The 19,960-nt window shown below is 52.6% G+C and overlaps 1 protein-coding gene across 1 annotated transcript in view; it reads left to right on the plus strand.

Annotated features, from left to right (window-relative positions):
• USP34 (ubiquitin specific peptidase 34) overlaps window positions 1-19,960 on the plus strand; it is a 2,509,780-nt gene that overhangs the window by 1,560,298 nt on the left and 929,522 nt on the right. The window contains exons 53-54 of the mRNA XM_085612349.1: window positions 17,390-17,454; window positions 17,561-17,636. Of these exons, the coding sequence (XP_085468475.1) occupies window positions 17,390-17,454; window positions 17,561-17,636 (141 nt within the window). The remainder of the gene's footprint in view (window positions 1-17,389; window positions 17,455-17,560; window positions 17,637-19,960) is intronic.

A 19,960-nucleotide genomic window follows, 5' to 3' on the forward strand; every position in this document is an offset into this window, starting at 1 on the left:
TGCTGCAGCCCCTGGTAGGCCTAGGGTACACCTATGCCCTGGGTACCTAAGGTACACTGTACAGGGGCCAATAAGGTGATCCTATCCAATTGGGTTATGCACCTAGAGTACATAGTATTAATTTAGAGAGAGAACAGCAGGGCTGTGGGTCTGATTAGCAGGCCCACAGCCACATCTAAGTCGAAAACCAGTAAACCAAAAGCAAAAAGTGGGGGTGAACATAGAAAGCAGACCCTACTCTCCTACAGGGGTGAACATAGAAAGCAGACCCTACTCTCCTACAAAACCCTTCCCTTGTTGTTCACTTCAGGTACCCATCTTAGGGATGTGACTAGCCTAAGGGTGAACACACCTCCTGGATAGCTAATTTTCCCGCCTATCCTGGTGCCAAATGGGCCTCAGTGCAGGGGGTGGTATTCCCAATTCTGAGGGGAAGCAGGGGTTGCCTATCAAGGGCGGCACACGCTCTGAAGCCTCCGGCCTGGATATGCTAAAACATTAGCCATCCTGCTGGAGGAGGTGTGAACACCTTCCTCCACAGCAGGCGTTGTTTCTGACCTCAGAGAGCACAGGCTCCCACCTGCAAGGGGTCCGAAATTTGTGGTGGCAGCCTGGACGGTACCAGCGAGCCAGCACACTAAGAGACTAGTAGGATTCATGGGGCACCTCTAAGGTCCCCTCTGGGTGCATGTTAGGGCAAATCCGATCCAGGCATTAGTATGGATTTGTCAACACGAGGTGTTTGATACCAATCACCATGCTTTTCAGTGAAGCCATTATGTAACTGGGTAACTCGTAATGACCAGTGGCCAGTAATTATACTTTAAATGGCTCCCTGATCACTTGTAATGTCTAGCTATCGAACTAGATATCAAAGGAGCATTTCTGATGGATACATCTGCCAGTGGATTCCTCACCTTGTGAATATCCCCTGCGCCAGCATTCCACGGAACTTTTTTCCCCAGATCTCTACGCCTACGTGGACGTCATAATGCTTCGGCTCCGCTCGCGACTCCGTATGACATCACCGGAGCCATAAGAGAGCCACATCAGTGTGATGACGTCAGTTCCCTTTTTTCCGCGCCGTCGACGCGTAACGGTTTTCCAGCACTCTTCTGCTACTTTGTAGTCTTGTAGTGGTTATTGTTTCTGGATTCACCATGTCTTCAACGAGGAAATCTGATTTCAAACCTTGTAGGGAATGTGGGGCCACATGTCAATGACTGACCCCCATGATGATTGTTTGTGGTGTCTTTCTTCTGACCACGACGTGGAGGACTGTTCCAGCTGCAGAAGAATGAACCCCAAGGCCCTGAAGGAGAGAGAGGCGAAACTCTTCATGGCCAAAGCAAAGAAGGAAAGAAGAGGTAGGAAGAAGCAGAAATCGAGGCCGGAGTCGTCGACATCGCACTCTTCGAAGTCGAAGAAACACAAGAAGAGGAAGCATAGCTCTCGGCGCCAGTCGTCGAGGAGGAAGACTTTGAGATCGCCGTCGCCTCGACGTGGAAGTAAGGATGTTGTATCTCCTTCTCCATCTCCTAGGAGGTCTCCAGAGAGGTCGCCTTCGCCGAAGCGGTCCCATGCGCGGTCCCAGGCGCAGTCACTGGCACCAGTGGAGTCTTCTGCTTCTGACGCTGAACAGGAACAAGAGAAAGAGCTTTCTCCAGGACCAGCTGATCCTGCGGCGCCTGGTGAGGACACTTTGGCTCCGGTTCCGGGTACTCCTCGACCGGATTCAGAATCAATCCCTTATCCACAGTTCCCGGCGCCGGGTGCAGATTCAACGCATTTCCTTATTGCGATGTATGGGATTTTTCAACGGGCTGCCTTCCCATCCGGCGCACTATCTGGTCCCGTGGGTCCTATGGCATACACCTTGGGAGTGCCGCAGCATTATGCTCAGGCCCTGTTTATGCCCTTTTTGCCAATGGCTCCTTCGTGGCAGTTTCCGGCGCCGTCTGGTGATCCATCTCGACTTCGGCTGGAGCGGCCTTCATCGGAGCCTTCCTCGACGCCGTTACTGACTCCTTCGGCTCCGCGCCCGGCGCCGCCGACTCCGGCGCCGCCGACTCCACGTTCGGTTCCACGGACTCCGCGTACGGCGCCGCCGACGCCGGTTCCTCGGATCCGTTCAAGGAGAGAGGCCCAGAGAGTCTTGGAAGAGGAGCGTTATAGGGAGGAAGTGGAAGAAGGTGAGGTACACGCATCTTCTGATGACTTTGAAGGCATTCAGGATGCTAGTGGTCTTTATACCACTCCGGAGTGGGAGCATTCTTCGACTAGGTCTTCGCCACCACAAGAATTAGCCCCCTATCATTCAGTTATCAAGAAGGCCGCAGAGTTGCTGGACTTGCAGTTACCCTCTGCTGAATATAAGCCAAACCTCCTGACTGAAGTCCTGCATTCACCAACTTCGAATGTTGAACCCTTGTTGCCTTTTAATGAGGCTATCTTAGAGCCTGTAATGGATGTTTGGCGTAAGCCACTCTCTTCGCCTGCAGTCTCCAGACAAGTGGCAAGGAGGTATAGGGTGGCTCCGGGACATCTAAGCTTTCTTTCTTCCCACCCTTCTCCAGAAAGCCTTGTGTGCAAGCTTCATGTTCGAAGCATTCTTCAGGCGCCTTCCCTCAGACTCCTGCGGATAGGGATTCTAAAAAGACTGATCAAGCAGCCAGAAAGGTCTTTTCTTCAGGGAGCATGGCGCTTAAATCTACTAATGCCACTTGTTTACTAGGGCGCTATGTTCATGCACTGATGGGCTCTATGAAATTATTAACCCCTAAGTTGCCAGAAGGAGAGAAAGCTTCTTTTATGGAGGTGGTCACTGACACTCAGGCTGCTGCAAGGCAGATAATTCAGTCGGGACTAGACACGGCTGATTCTGTGGCAAGGATAATGGGGTCTTCGATAGCCACTAGGAGGCAAGCGTGGCTTTGTTCTTCTGGCTTCTCTACTGATGTTCAAGCCACTTTGGTAGGCTTGCCTTTTGATGGAGAAAAACTTTTTGGCGAGAAGGCTGATTCTGCCTTGCAAAGATTTAAAGATAGCAGGGTTACGGCGAAATATTTGGGGCTACAGACTCCTGCTAAGGGATTTGGTCTTAGGAAATTTAGAGGCTTTGGGAGATACTCTTTTCGTTCCTTCCGGCAACCTCAGCAACAGCAGCAGCAGAATCCCCTCTATAGGTCGTATAGAGGTAGGCAAAGGGGACGAAGAGGTTCTGGCCGCAACCCATCTTCATCTTCTGCCTCCTCTGCACCCAATGAAGTTTCAGGGAAGTAGCCCTAGATCCCCCATCCTAGATCATGTGAGACCTGTGCCGGGTCGGGTGTTCCACTTTCTGCTAGGTTGGAAATCTGTTACGACCGACCTTTGGGTTTTAAACCTCGTGGAGACTGGGTACGCCCTTCCCTTCCTGGAGTTTCCTCCCCCTTACCCTCCTTGCCAGGGTTTTTGCTCAGAAGACCATCTGCTTCTTCTGCAGAAGGAGGTTCTTACTTTGTTACAAAAAGGTGCGATAAAGGTGGTTCCGGAGCAGGAAAGGGGTCAGGGATGCTACTCCCGGTATTTCCTGATTCCCAAGAAGGACGGCAGTTTACGTCCAATCCTGGACCTCAGAGTCTTGAATTTTTACCTGAAACAGGAGAAATTCAAGATGCTGACCCTTGCGCAGGTTCTTCAAGCGTTGCAGCAAGGAGACTGGATGGTGTCGATCGACTTGCAGGATGCGTATTTCCACATCCCAATCCTGAAGTCGCACAGGAAGTATCTCCGTTTTACGGTTGGGTCGCAACACTACCAGTTTGCAGTCCTCCCGTTTGGTCTTACTACCGCACCTCGAGTCTTCACGAAGGTGATGGCAGTGGTGGCTGCTCATCTCAGGAGGTCGGGGATTCCAGTTTTTCCATACCTGGACGACTGGCTTCTGAAAGCGAAGTCCCCGGAGATGGTGCAGAATCATCTGCAGGTAACATCTCCGCTGTAATTCGACTTGGGTTTTTCAATCAATGTGCCCAAAACTCACCTGGTGCCCTCTCAACGCAACCTGTTCATAGGGGCGGTACTGGACACTACTGTGTGTCGAGCATTTCCTCCTCCTCAAAGAATTCTCGATATACAGGAAATGATCCCTTTATTCCAAAATGGAGCGGTTGTTCCAGTTCTGAAGGTCCTTCGTCTGCTCGGTCTGTTCGCCTCTTGCATTCTGTTGGTTGACCATGCACGCTGGCACATGAGGGCGCTCCAGTGGTGCCTCCGCAGGAAGTGGTATCAGTACAAAGGAGATCTCAGGGAGTCGATCAGGATCTCCAGAGAAGGTGCAGCGGATCTATCTTGGTGCAGCGCGGAGGGCAATCTGTCTCAAGGAAAGCCCTTTCATCTACCTCCATCGGTGGCCACAGTGATAACGGATGCATCCACTTTAGGGTGGGGTGCGCTTCTGGGGGATCTGGAAATCAAAGGTCTTTGGTCTCCAGAGGAAAGGTTGCTTCACATCAACCTTCTGGAATTGCGGGCAAATCGTTTGGCGCTCAAGGCCTTCCTCCCTTCCCTTCGCGGTCAGTCGGTTCAAGTCCTGACGGACAACACTACCGCGATGTGGTATGTCAACAAGCAGGGAGGAGTAGGGTTGTTTAGTCTCTGCAGGGAGGTGTTACTGCTTTGGTCCTGGGTTCTGGATCATCGGATTTGCTTGATGGCAAATCATCTGGACGGGGTGCTAAACGTTCGTGCGGACAGTCTCAGTCGGCAGTTTTCTGCCGACCACGATTGGAGGCTTCATCAGGAGGTGGTTTGTCACGTCTTTCGGATGTGGGGAACTCCTCGGATGGACCTATTTGCCACCCGCGAAAACGCGCATTGCCCGTCATTCTGCAGTCTCCAGTTTCCGATGCAGGGGGGGTTGGGGGACGCGTTTCAGTTGAGTTGGGGCTCACAACTCCTTTATGCGTTTCCTCCCATACATTTGATTCCTCGGGTTCTAAGGATGATTCGCCAAGACGGGCTCAAGTTATTTTGGCCGCCCCGTATTGGCCAAGAAGGGTGTGGTACACAGATCTACTTCATCTTTCAGCACACCCTCCGCTCCGTCTCCCTCTGAGGGCAGACCTCCTCTCGCAGTCGGAGGGGCAGGTTCTACACCCCCACCTCCAGAGCTTACCCCTTCATGCCTGGAGATTGAACAGGGCAACCTGAATTCCTTCTCTCTCCCGCCTGATGTGGTGGATGTTATTTTATCGGCCAGGCGACACTCCACCAAGTCCATTTACTCCTACAGGTGGTCTAAGTTTGTAAAATGGTGTGGGGAGAGATCCATTGACCCTTTAAAGGCCCATCTTTCCAATGTGCTTCAGTTTGCTCTTTCCTTGGCTCAGTAGGGCTGTGCTGTGGCCACGGTTAAGTGCTATCTAGCGGCCTTATTGGCTTTTCTGTGTCTTCCAGATCAGCCGTCTTTAGTTAAATCTCCTATTGTTTTAAGATTTATCAAAGGCCTTACTAATAGGTTCCCACATACTCCTTTTGTAATGCCACAGTGGGACCTTAATCTTGTCTTAACTTTCTTGATGGGGTGCCCTTTTGAGCCCCTTCATAGTTGCCCTTTGAGGCTGTTGTCTTTTAAGACGGTCTTTCTTGTAGCCATAACCTCGGCAAGGAGGGTGAGTGAGCTTCAAGCTCTTAGTTCAAAACCCCTGTTTTTATCCTTGCATGCTGAAAGGACCAGGGCTGCTTTCCTACCTAAGGTAGTTACTCCCTTTCATCTGGGGCAGTCTATTACTCTCCCTTTTTTTTATCCACCTCCTCATCCCTCCAAGGAGGAGGAAAGACTTCATCGTCTGGACCCAAAAAGAGGTGTGAGCTTTTACTTGGACAGAACGAAAGACTTTCGTTTAGACGATCAGCACTTCGTGGGCTATGTTGGACATTCTAAAGGAAAAGCTGTGCACAAGCACACTCTGACCAGATGGATCATCCTGGCCATCAAGATCTGCTATGCCCTGGCTGGTAAGGTTCCTCCTGAGGGTATTAGAGCTCATTCAACTAGAGCTCAGTCTTCTACCTCTGCTTTGGCCAGGGGTGTTCCTGTGGCAGACATTTGTAAAGCCGCGACTTGGGCCTCCCTCCATACCTTCGCAAAGCATTATTGCTTAGACTCTGAGATGAGGAGGGAGGGCCACTTTGCGCGCTCTGTCTTGCAAGACTTTTTGGTATAGGAAGGTGGACACCCTCCTCCCGGAGTGGGACTGCTGTGGGAATCTATTCACAAGGTGAGGAATCCACTGGCAGATGTATCCATCAGAAGAACAAGTTACTTACCTTCGGTAACGCTTTTTCTGGTGGATACAGTATCGGCCTGTGGATTCCTCACTGGCCCACCTGCCTCCCTGTTGTCCACCCTTGTACACCTACAATTATAATGATAGTGTTTCAAAATTTTAATTGTTACTGTTAAAGGCTGTGTGTTATTTCTTTTGCCTTCCTATTTATTCTCTACACTGTGTGTGTTGATTTGTATATTATGTACTGTGTATATATTGCTGTCAGTCCGTCGTGTGCCTCGAAAGGGCAGAACTGACGTCATCACGCCGACAAGGTCTTCTTATGGATCCGGTGACGTCAGCGGAGCCGTGTCTCTGTGACGTCGTCTTCGACCTCATCGGTGTGGACTGCTACAAAAGTTTCCAAATGTTGCTGGCGCAGGGGATATTCACAAGGTGAGGAATCCACAGGCAGATACTGTATCCACCAGAAAAAGCGTTACCGAAGGTAAGTAACTTGTTCTTTACTGCCACTTAGTGAACTCAATCAGGAAAATGTGCTAGCAAAGACCCACTTAATGTTCATCTAGTCTGTGCTGTGAGCTTATACTGTTGATATTAGTTTAACTCCGTTTATTTACAGAAGGTCAGTAAAATCTATTTTGGTTGAACTGCCTTGAATTTTCAGGAGTCCTCTGTAATTCTGCATCATCTGATAGAGACTTCTATCCGCAGATTCTTTAACTTAGAATTTCCCCAGGCATCAGACTGGTCTGGAAACTTTTGTGCAGCATCACCTCTGTGCGCCGGGGGCGGCGCCGCACGGCTCCGGCCATACGTCGTCCATGGACGTGACATCAGCGGAGCCATATATGCCCCGCCCCGGCGAGCTGAAATCAATTTTCTTTTTTTCCGCGTCACGACGTGGACCCTGGAAACCAGCAGTTCCTTGCCTTGTTTTGGGCCTTCTCGGCACCGTTGGTGTCGTACCGGAACAGTGTGCAATGGCCTCCGGGTTCAAAGCCTGTGAAGCCTGTGCGTGTCAGATTTCTGGAACTGACCCGCACCTTATTTGCATGTGGTGCCTTGGTGTGCACCACGATTCCAAACTATGCGGCGACTGTCAACAGATGAAGCCAATTCCCTATGGGAACGCCGTATGAAGTTGTTGGCCTCTCGGCTGTCCGGCCCAGCTTCTGCTCGTCGCCACTCTCCCTCTCCAGAGGGAGCTCGTTCCCGAGGCCGCTCCCGCGACCGGCACTCTAAAAAAGGTAAGCGGAGCCACAAGTGTCCACTGAGGTCCACCTCTTGTAGGCGTGCCACTGGCGCCCATTCCTCTTGTAAGGGGTCAGCTACAGGCGCCCGGAGGTCACCTCCGGCCGGGTCCTCGTCGGCAGATCCTTCCCCGACCAGGGTTGTGTGCACCGACTCTGGAGCCGAGGCGACGACGTTGGGCCGTAGCCCAGATCGTCCTGCTCGCTCTAGCACACACCGCCAATCAGCGCATAGCCCTGCGTGGACGTCGAGAGCGGCGTCGGCGACGCCGGGCTCGACACCAGGCGCTCACCGCCAGTCAACGCATAGTCCTTTGCGGTTTCCTGCGCGGACGGCGGAAGCGGCGTAGGAGACGCCGGGCTCAGAGCCGGGCACCACGTCGGACACAATGAGGGGGTCGACGACCAAACCCACACCAAGCTCTAAGCCTGATCCCACGTCTGCGTCAACGTATCATCCGACGTCGGTTGACGTCGAGGTAGCGTCCATCGTGGAGGCCGTCGATGTCTAGTCGACTCCAACATGGCACCCGCTGTCGCCGCATCCCTCGCCGCCGGTGTCCATCCGTTCATCGACACCGGCGTCCATGCCTGGGGTTGACCTCCCTCCGGATTCCTGGTTTCTGTCCCCTCAGCGGGGTCGGGCGACTCCGGTAGCCTCTAGGGACTTTTCGGAGGCTGCTGCTGCTTCCAGTGGTCGGGCGCCACTGATGCAGGTCCCTAGTGTGGCATGGCCTACTGGTCGTTCCCCAGCCCCGCTCTTTATGGCAGCAGGGAGAATAAGCCTCCAACCGTCTCCTACAGACTGCCTCTTGTCCCCTCCTATGGTGACTACTGAGCTAGGGGCCGCCTATGCGCGGAGTATCAACCGGGCAGCTGCTTTCCTCGGCTTTCAGCCTCCTGTGGTACCCCTCATCCCCAATCCCTTTAATGGATCTTTTCCATCTCGAGCCCATTACTGTGGAGCCCTTGCTACCCCTTGGGGTGCTTTATTAGAAGCCCTGCGTGGCGCATGGGCAGGGCCCTCTTCCGGAGCCCTGGTTGATTGGGCCATTGCTGGTAGGCACTGCCCCGCCCCAGGGGATCCACTTTGCCTGTCCCTCCACCCTACCGCTCAGGGCCTGGTAATTCATGCAGCCTTTGGGTTGCAGGACTCCTCCACTTTGCCCTTGTTTCCTCCCTCCCAGTAATCCAGGTAGCTGGATGCATGTGGAAGACAGCTTTTTGCTTCTTCTAGTACGGCCATCTGCGCTTTAAACACTACATGCGGGTTTGCACATGCGTCCTCTGCACTCTGGGACTCCGTGGCTAACTTTCTCCCTTCCCTTCCGGAGGAATTGCACCCTGAGTTACTCCGTCTTGTCCTTCACGGCAAGGAAATGGCTCATTTTACAATACACTCCTCCCTGGATACCACAGACTGTGGTCCGTGCTCTTGCATGGTCGGTGGCTTTGCGCCGTCATGCCTGGATGCGTGACAGTCGCTTCCCTGATAATATTCGGGAGAGCCTCAAAGACATGCCGTTTAATGGAATAGACCTTTTTGGGTCCCACGCTGACTCCGCGATCTCCAGGCTTCTGTCAGGGCTACCGTAATTCTGCCGTGACACGGACTGCTTGACTTTTCTTCTTCGTTGCGGTCTTCCTTTACGGACCAGTTTCTATCAGAGGCAGGTTGGTGCCTCTGTATTGTCTGTATAGCCGTATGGCTGGGTTGTTTTTGTTTCAAATCCTCTGACTGTCTGTTTTGCCAAGAGGACCCCCTTCTTACCAGGGTTTGACCCCTGCCCTATGTGGGGTATTGGCTGGTGGCAGGTGTCTGCCTTTGCCATCGTATGCTCCTGTGGAGTTTTCATTATGGGTATCCCTCTGGGGCTCATTTACCTCCTTTTACTGCGTCCCGCAGGGTCGCATCGCTCTGTTGTCTGTAGTGCTTGGGCTCCGGGTCTAGGTCTATGCTGTGTGGTATCTACCTCACATAGCCTGGCATCTTGCTTTTGTCCTATGGTCCGTCTATCTGAAAGAAACACGTTAGTTAGATTCCTCACCTTAGAATATCCCCAGGCGTCAGACTGGATCCGGAAGATTTTTCGTCAGCAATACCCCTTGCGCGTCGCTAGGCGTCGTCTGCGGCTCCGCGTCCGTCGTCGGCGTCGTGCGCCGGGATGACGTCGTCGGAGTACTTAGACGCCGCCCTCGCGCGCTGACGTCAGTTCTTCTTTTTTCCGCGCCAGTAAGCGCAGATCCGGGAGAGCTACCCCTATTAGTCTTTTTTGACTAAATCTTTTTGATCATTTTTGATCCTTGTCTGTCGACATCTGGTGCCGGTAGGATGCCTGGGTTCAAGGCTTGCGAAGATTGTCATCGACTGATGTCGGTGACCGATCACCACCGCCGGTGCCTCTACTGCTTAGGCCTCGACCACGACGCGGAGTCGTGTAACGACTGTCAGGCCCTGACTTCGAAGGCTAGGCGGGAGCGGTCCCGCAAGCTTCTCGAGCTTCGCCACTCGGCTCCGCGTCGTGCGCGATCCCGGTCCAGGAGGAGGTCCAAGGATCGCTCGCGGAGCCCTAGCCGACGCCACCATCGATCGTCGGGCTCCAAGTCGTCGGGTAAGTCCAAACACTCTAAGAAGTCCAAGCGGCGACATCGCTCTTCGGACTCCCCTCGCCGGTCGCGCGACTCGGCCGAGGGTCCAGGTGGTTCCACCCCCGCGGCTCCGGCGGAGCCGCAGGTGCCGCGTCCGCCCCCATACCTTCCGGTCCCTGGGGCTGACGCGGCGCCGGCGGAGATCAGTGCCTTCCTCTCGGCCATGAGGAGCCTGGCCCCGCCGTCGACGCCCGCTGGCGCGCCTTCGGGCCCCGCGGACTCGACTGGGCGACCTCGCGTGCCGGCGGCTCCGGCCCCGGCGCCGTCGACGACTCCGGTCTCGACGCCGCAGGTCCCCGCGGGGCCCATGCCTGGGCCCCAGTCGACGCCGGTTGACCTTGTCACTCCTCCACCGGCGCCGACGCCTGAACCACCGGCGCCACCGACGCCGACGCCTGTGACGCCGACGCCCCAGTTTAGCCCTCATCCGGACCCGACGCCGGCACGGCGTCCGCCGACGCCGCATCCGACGCCGCTAGAGACCTACCATCTCTACAGTCCGGTTCCGATCATTCCTCCTGTTTATCAGGAATCGGAAGGAGGGGGCGACTGGGAGGGGTTCGAGGACCCTCTGGCTGTTCAGTCACAGCTTTCTCAGGACTGGGCAGATGAACTGGGGGAGGCCAGCGGGCTGGACACCTCGCCAGACGCTGGATTCACTTCTCCTCCGACCGTGGCTTCGGAGGAGGGTGCAGCATTTTCTGTGGTGCTGCGCAAGGCGGCTGAGGCCCTTGGGCTCGAGTTGCCTGCCGTGGCTGTGAGGACCAACATCCTCACTGAGGTGCTTCAAACCTCAGCAAGCTCTACTGAGCCTCTGCCGCCACGCCTGGATGCGGTCCACGTCATTTTCCGGGGATGTCCAGTACACCCTCATGGACATGCCCTTTGATGGCACTCGCCTGTTTGGTGAGAAGGCGGACAGTGCGCTGAACCGCTTTAAGGACTCCCGGGCTACGGCCAAGTCCTTGGGCCTCTCGGCTCCGCGGGCGCACACCTCCGCTTTTCGCCCCTTTCGTGGCCAAGGAAGGGGCGCCTCCTCACGTCCGCAAAGCCACCAGCCGCAGAACCAACCTGCGCGCGGTCGCGGACGTGGCTTCCGCCGTGGCGGAAATGGAGGCCGACGTGGTCAGCCCACATCCACCCCGGCAGCATCCGCCTCAAAGCCTTCCTAGTCCGAGCTTTCAGGCCCATACCACGCCAGTGGGCGGCAGAGTTCGCCATCACCTGCTCCACTGGCGGTCCATAACATCGGACAGGTGGGTGCTGCAAATCGTCCGAAGGGGCTACTCCCTCCCCTTCGAGACGACCCCTCCAGCCATGCCACCGCAGCACCACCGTATCTCGGGGGATCATTTGGATCTTCTCCGCGAGGAAGTTTCGGCTCTCTTGGCCAAGGGGGCCGTCGAGCGCGTTCCGAGTCCAGAAGTAGGTCGTGGTTGTTATTCCCACTACTTTCTGGTTCCCAAGAAGGGCAAGGGGGGCCTGCGCCCTATCTTGGACCTCCGGAACGTCAATGCCTTCCTCCGAAAGGAAAGGTTCAAGATGCTAACGTTGGCTCAGGTTTTAGCTGCCCTAGACCCTGGAGACTGGATGGTAGCGTTGGACTTGCAGGACGCATATTTCCATATCCCCGTCCTGCCGGCCCACCGGCGTTACCTGCGGTTCACGGTGGGCCAAGAGCACTTTCAGTTTACCGTGCTCCCCTTCGGCCTCACCAGTGCCCCTCGGGTGTTCACGAAAGTGATGGCGGTGGTCGCAGCTCATCTGCGCAGATCAGGGGTCCCAGTCTTCCCCTATCTCGACGACTGGTTGTTGAAGGCGGGCTCGCCCCAGGCAGTCGTCTCCCACCTCCAGACTACGGCGGATCTCCTGCATTTGCTGGGATTTTCCATCAACGTGCCGAAGTCACACTTGAGTCCCTCTCAGAAGCTCCTCTTCATCGGAGCGGTTCTCGATTCGGCGCAGTTCCGGGTCCATCCACCGGAACAGCGGGTCCGGGATATACAGGCCCTGATTCCCATCTTTCGGCCTCTATCCCGGGTTTCGGTCAGGCTAGTGTTGCGGCTTCTGGGGCTGATGGCCTCCTGCATCCTACTAGTGCATCCCGCCAGGCGGCGCATGCGGGCTCTGCAGTGGGACCTGAAGTTTCAGTGGGCCCAGCATCACGGCAACCTGTCCGACCATGTCTTGATCTCGGAGGGTACTGCACAGCAGTTGCAGTGGTGGCTCACGGACCGCGAGTGGGTCAAGGGCAAGAGCCTCTCCCTTCCCCAACCGGAGCATGTCGTAGTGACGGATGCGTCCCTCCTGGGATGGGGTGGCCATATGGGAGAGGCGGAGATCAGAGGCCTCTGGTCTCCGGCGGAGTCTCGTCTCCACATCAACCTGTTGGAGTTGAGAGCGATCCGGCTTGCACTGAAAGCCTTCCTTCCCTCTGTCAGGGGAAGTGTCGTGCAGGTGTTCACGGACAACACCACCGCCATGTGGTACTGCAACAAACAGGGCGGGGTGGGGTCGTGGACCCTTTGTCAGGAGGCTCTGCGCCTCTGGACATGGCTGGAACACCAGGGCGTCACCCTGGTGGTTCAACATCTGGCGGGCTCTCTGAACGCCAGAGCAGACGAACTCAGCCGCCGGTGCATGATGGATCACGAATGGCGTCTGAACTCCGAAGTGGTGCAAGGCCTTTTTCCGCAGTGGGGAGAGCCTTGGTTAGATCTATTCGCCACCGAAGAGAACGCGCAATGTCAGCAGTTCTGCGCGTTGGAATTTCCAAGGCGGCACTCGCTCGGCGAAGCTTTTCGTCACGAGTGGAGTTGCGGTCTGTTGTACGCCTTTCCGCCTATACCACTTCTGCCCAGAGTGCTGAAGAAGATCAGGCGCGACCGGGCCCAAGTCATCTTGGTGGCTCCGGATTGGGCACGAAGATACTGGTATCCCGAGCTACTCAGTCTGTTGACCGATCCCCCGATACGTCTGCCCCTTCGGGAGGATCTTCTGTCGCAGCAGCAGGGGACGGTCCTCCACCCGAACCTGTCCAGCCTCCACCTCCATGCGTGGAGATTGAGCGGCGGCAGTTGATGCCATTTGACTTGCCTCCTGAAGTCTGTGATATCATTCTGGCAGCCAGGCGTCCCTCCACAAAGTGGGTATACGCCTGCCGGTGGAACAAATTTGTGGCATGGTGCACAGCAAAGGCTGTGGATCCCATTTCCGCCCCTCTTTCTGAGGTTCTCCTCTTCCTTCTTTCTCTGGCCCGGCAGGGCTCTGCCCTGGGCACCCTGAAAGGTTATCTTGCTGCCATCTCCGCCTTCTTGCGGCTTCCTGATCAGCCTTCTCTTTTCAAGTCTCCTGTGGTTACACGCTTTCTCAAAGGCATTACACACACGTTCCCTCCTGTCCCTTTTGTAATGCCTCAGTGGGACTTGAATCTGGTTTTGACATTCCTGATGTGCGCTCCCTTCGAGCCTCTTCACAATTGCCCTCTTCGTCTTCTAACTCTAAAGACTGCTTTTCTGGTAGCCATCACCTCGGCTAGACGGGTGAGTGAGCTCCAGGCTTTATCTTCAAAGCCTCCTTTTCTATCTGTTCATCCGGACAAGGTTGTCCTTCGGCCTCGTCCCTCCTTTCTTCCTAAAGTGGTGACTCCATTTCACCTTGGGCAGTCTGTCACCTTGCCCACCTTCTTTCCGCCTCCGCATCCTTCCAAAGAGGAAGAGAGGCTCCACCGTCTGGACCCAAAACGTGCGCTCTCCTTTTATCTGGACCGCACGAAACAGTTCCGGGTGGACGACCAGCTTTTTGTTGGGTACGTGGGCGCTAAGAAGGGGAAAGCTGTGCACAAACGTACCATCTCTCGGTGGGTCGTTTTGTGTATAAAAATCTGCTATTCCTTGGCTAAAAAGGACCCTCCTGTTGGGCTGCGCGCCCATTCTACTCGGGCCACGGCGGCTACTACTGCCTTGGGACGGGGAGTCCCTTTGCAGGACATCTGTCAGGCGGCGACGTGGGCTTCGCTACACACGTTTGCCAGGCATTATTGCCTTGACAGCCAAGTCCGGAGGGATGGCTTCTTTGGCCGTTCTGTCCTCCAGGACTTTCTGGTGTGATCTTGGTTCGCAGACCCACCACCGGGGATGGTATTGCTTGGGTATCTATTCTAAGGTGAGGAATCTAACTAACGTGTTTCTTTCAGATGAACAAGTTACTAACCTTCGGTAACGATGTATCTGTAAGAAACATTAGTTAGTTAGATTCCTCACCGACCCTCCCATCCTCCCCGTTCTGCGAACTGACATCTAGGGTTAAGGTTATCCTTTCAGGCCCCTAGATTTTATTTTTGGCACCAGTGTCGGTCTTTGCATGGCTCTGCGTTCCTGGCGCGGAAGGCTATGTACAAGAACTGACGTCAGCGCGCGAGGGCGGCGTCTAAGTACTCCGACGACGTCATCCCGGCGCACGACGCCGACGACGGACGCGGAGCCGCAGACGACGCCTAGCGACGCGCAAGGGGTATTGCTGACGAAAAATCTTCCGGATCCAGTCTCACGCCTGGGGATATTCTAAGGTGAGGAATCTAACTAACTAATGTTTCTTACAGATACATCGTTACCGAAGGTTAGTAACTTGTTCTTTGGTGCCAGCCCCTTCTGGGTTGTTCTCCCAAGTAGGGAGTTGCTGTGGACCTCTCTGTTGTAGGTTGTTATGACCTTTTGGCTTATTCCCCAACAGTTTTATCCACATCCCCGCTGCTTTCGCGCAGGGATTTCTATGTTCCACTAGCATTCTTAAATGTGGTGGACTCATGGAGACGGTTCTCCTTGAACCCTGCTTTTCCTGGCGTCTAGGACCCATGAGTTGGTCCCAAGTACTCCGTTGTTAGGCTCGTCTTTTCTTCTAAATTGTCCTGCGAGGGGACTGTTCTCTCTCTTACGGACTGCCGGCTGACGTTGCTTGTAGCCTGGCCTTTTTTCCACTTTCTGTGTAACTGCGAGTACGTTTGGGCGTACCCTAGCGCCTGGGTTTGGCCGGGTTTCAGCATCTTCTTGAGGCTGTTTCTGCGCCATGTTCTTCCTCATGGCTTGTGCGGCCAGTTGCCTTCTTGCTATTGGGTGCATCTCAGCTGTTCCTGCTGTCTTGCTTCCTGGTGTTCCTCCTGACCACGTATGAGCGTCTTTCGGGCTGTGTAGGGGCACCCTTTCAATGTTCTCCACATGTCTGACTGGCAAGGGTCTCTGCAGTACTCTTCCTCTGTGGTACATGTGAGGGCGCTACGCGTTCTCTCCACCATACCACATAACCAGTCCTTTGTGTGGGCTTGTTGACTGCCGCATCCTATGGTTCTTTCGCACCATAAGGTTCAGTTCTACTTCGTGCGAGGTGCTGAACTATCTTTTCACACCTGTTTCTTTGCTAGGTGTGTTTTTCTTCCATGTCGGCCCGTGCTGGGCATGGGTCAGTTTCCTGCTGCCTTCGTATGTTTACAGGAGCAGGTTTAACAATGTTTTACGCTGTTCAAGTTATATAGCTGGGGCTAGCTCTGGCTTCTTGTCGACACCTTGGATACTGTGGATCCTTCATGCCTCTTGGTCTTCTTTCGAAGTTCGGCATTTTTTCAATCAGGCATAAGCATTCTAGCTTCGTGTTTTCCTTCTCTCATCCCTTTACATGTGGGGGTTTTCATGTTATTCTGGATGGGCTGTGGTACCCTCACCTCCCCTTGATTCCCTGCTCGCTTGGGGGCTTAGGAGTCTGGTGGTTGGCTGCGCTGTAACTTCTGTCCCCAGTGTGTTTCGCCCTTTGGTTGACAACACTCTTTTGGTCATGTTATTGTCATCTGGGTTCTCTCTGGATCTTTTTTGTGGGGTTCAGTCGCAGTCCCGCCTCTTCTAGGGGTATGGCTTTGGTATCTATTCTAAGTTAAGGAATCTGCGGCTAGATGTCTATCAGATGAACAAGTTACTTACCTTCGGTAACGATGTATGTGGTGGAGACATAGTCTAGCCACAGATTCCTTAACGCCCGCCCGTCATCTTCGTCCTGCAACAACCTTTTCAGGTTCGGCTTCTTGCCTTCGGCTTCCTTAGGTGGCTTTATTCCTCTGCGGGGTGACATCTTCTCTTCACTCCGACTCACGAAGCTACATTCTGTTTCAGGTCTCTGCTCTGCCCATTCTTGTGATTGGACGGTATGCTCATGTGCCATGTGTCCTTTACAACCCCTACCCTGGGTTGTCCGATGTGACGCTTTATGGTACTTTGTCTTTGCTCCTGGGTTCTGAACTGGTTGTCCTTCACTGTCATATATTGTGGTTGCAGCCTTTCTGCCGGCTGCTGTGATGGTTCACCACGGAGCTATGGCTCAATGGTGAGTCTTGTGCCTCTGGTGGCACAGGCTCACACAGCCCAAGGGTTCAATTCTGCCTATGCTCTGCATCTTCTTCTGCCTCCGGGGGAGGTTTTGGACTTAACGATTGAAGGGGTCCCTCCCAGAGTGGTGCTCTGTCCTTTTCCCTCCCTCAGTTTACAATATACGGTGCCTGGCACTGTCTTTCTATGGTGATGATTTTTTCACCATACCTTGTTTTTTCTTTTCTTTGTCTGCACACTGTTCCCATATTTTCACAGTTTTTAGTGGTGGCTTCGCATCCTGACGCGGAAAAGACTTCTGACGAAAACTGATGTCGGCGTTCCAGGGCGGGGCATATATGGCTCAGCTGACGTCACGTCCATGGACGACATCAGAGCGGAGCGGAGCCGTGCGGTGCCGCCCCTCCGGTACGCAGAGGTGCTGCTGCGCAAAACTTTCCAGACCAGTCTGACGCCTAGGGATATTCGAAGTTAAGGAATCTGCGGCTAGACTATGTCTCTACCAGATACATCGTTACCGAAGGTAAGTAACTTGTTCGTCTGTTTCACACATCTGGTAAACTGCTTGCTCGAAGATCAACCTGTTCGCAGTTTGTTCGACAGCAGGCATTACAGCAGCAATCCACATATTTATTGTATATTTTACCGTTCTCTGTGTGTTTTACATTTTTTTAAATTTTCCGTTGAAGCTCCATGTGAAGTATTGCTTAATCAGTTGTTCACGATGCACTTATTATACATCTTACTTTCATGAAATGTGCATAAGGTAAACGACATAGACTGTTAATGAAACTTGTTTGTACGAACTGCATTCGCTCATCTGATAATAGATTCTTTTCCTTAGTGGATTTGGCATGATAATATGCAGTTTCTTCAAGACAAGAACATTTTTGAGCATACATATTTTGGGTAAGTGTGACATTTATAGAATGGCATTTTTAATAATTACTTTTTTTTTATTTGTGACCGGTGCCGTTTTAAAAGTCAAAACTAAGCTATTGCTTTTCAATTCTAGGTTTATGTGGCAGTTGTGTAGCAGCATTCCAAGCACATTACCAGATCCAAAAGCTGTATCTTTAATGACAGCAAAGGTACATTTCTTTAGTACATTTTGTATTGCTATTTCTGTAGTGCTCAATGCTTTAGTAGTTTAGCTCAAATGAAAGTGCTTTGCAAAAGGATAAGAATCTATCATAGCTATTGTTTGACAAAGAATATAAGACCAGAAAAATGCGTGAATTAAGCTTGAGGAGATAGTTAAAGCAGTGTACCAGTCTCTTGAACGGAATGACCTTGCAAACATAAAGGTATCAGTCAGGATTCTGTATTACAGATTTTTCACCTTTGATGTAATCACAGAAAAGTGTACAGCTCCAGTGTGACCTTCGATATTGATGGTATTCTTTCACAATAGGTCTGGATCCTGGGGACATTTGGCTATTGTTGGCCAGTCGATCTAAGGTGTCTCATGAGAGCCTAGTGACTGAACTGTTTGTTATCCATGCCCCATCATCAGCTCAACCTTTATATCATTTAAAGAAGCTTAGGAAACAAGTGGTATTTTTTATCAAGATAATGGCCCCACTTTATACTAAATAATCTGGTTCTCAGATAGAGTATTTTGGAGTTTCTTAGGTATACAGGTTGTGCAGTGTCAACCTTTGAAGTATGTGTAACGAAAGCAGTGTTATATGAAATGTATTTTTCTGCGTATGCATATTTTAACCATATGTTGATTTTAGACTTTTATGTTAAGTGATTCATTCTGGATCGCCGACAGACATGGTTTTCCCCTTTTAGATGTTGTCCATGATAAAGATGATTTAACCTCCTTATGCCCTGTGCGTCATATTATTCTGCATGTATTTCTGTGTTCAAGCACCCAAGGTCCAAAAGGTTATCCACTTTATATTGCTACACGTGTCCATTTCCATCAATAATGCTTGCCTAGAGGCATATTAATATAGAATATGGGATTTGGAACATTTTTGACCAGTGAGACACCACCCATTTGGCATCAAATGTCATTATGTGGTTGGTTCACCTGCATGATCACGGCTTCAGTACTGTCTATACCACCAGACTGACTTTCACTATTCTGATGGATACTTCTACCTGCAGATTCCTAACCTGTAGAATAATCTCAGGCATCAGTCTGGACCTGGAAACTTCCTAGCTCTCACGTCATCAGTAAGGGGTGCTGGCTCTTCATTAATGATTGAAGTGTTGTTAGATGTTGTCACCGAAGCCATATTGTTTCCAGCCCCAGCATAACAATGTCAGTTTTAAAAGAAAATCTGTGGCTTTGAGGCGGATCTAGAGCTCCCCTTCTCCTGAGAGTCATGAGTTTTCTTCTCAGAAATGTGGCTCTATAATGCAGTGCTATATCACCTCTAAAATGTTCAGGCTTTAAACCTTTGCAGAGATTGCGAGGGACAGAGATCCATCACAGACCCACACTCCAGATGTGTATGGTGCCTGGAATCGGACCAGGATTCCTGTTCCTGTGCATTGAGCCTCTGTATGCATCCTAGGGCGATCAAAGAAAGGGAGACCAAGTTATTTATGACCTGGACCTGTGAAGATAGAATGTTGTCAACATTCAAGACCCCGTTCCAGGTCTTCTTTCTCCCATTCCTCAGGAACTAAGGGGAAAAAAAGCATAGGAAGCACAAGAAATGCTCTGGAAGCCGCAAGTCTCCCAAAGCCACCCGGAACTCCGACAGGATCTTCATCCTCAGAGCTGGAGTTAGAAATTATGAAGCCATCCGACCCTGCTTCAGGTGGCTCTGTGCCTGTACCTCAGCTGAACCTGACCTGTGAACCAACTTTACTGGCACTGACGCCTTCATTTCTGACATCTGCTCCATTCCTGCCAGATCAATCGGTGCCCGCACCACAGTCGACACCATCTTTTCAGGTGTTCCTAGTGACGTGGATGGACACCATCTTTTCAGGTGTTCCTAGTGACGTGGATGGACCCAGCTGCCAGTTCATGAAACCCTCAGGCACACAGGCCCACCACCTGGATAAGGAGTGTCATTCGGTCTCCTTATATTCATGCCAATGGCACCATATGACTCATGACTTGTAGCACCAGCATCTTATAGAGACTTCTAACTGCAGATTCCTTACCTTTGAATTTCCCAGGCTATATCTGGAAACTTTTACCGAGCAATGACGTGACGTTGGCTGTGTCGGTAGCATCGGTTATGATGTCGCGGTACCTATATAGGCGCCAACCAGGCTCGTGGACATCAGTTTTTTTCTTTCCACACCAGTTAAGCGCCGATCCGGAAAGATTTACCCCTTTGTTGCTTTTTGACAGGCCTTTCCTCAACTTTTGTTGAATTTGAAATGTTTCCCATCGTGTGCGGGGATGTCTTTGAGGAAGACCGGGTGCAAGCCGTGTGGG

Source organism: Triturus cristatus, chromosome 6 (assembly GCF_964204655.1).
Source record: "Triturus cristatus chromosome 6, aTriCri1.1, whole genome shotgun sequence".
Taxonomy (NCBI): domain Eukaryota; kingdom Metazoa; phylum Chordata; class Amphibia; order Caudata; family Salamandridae; genus Triturus; species Triturus cristatus.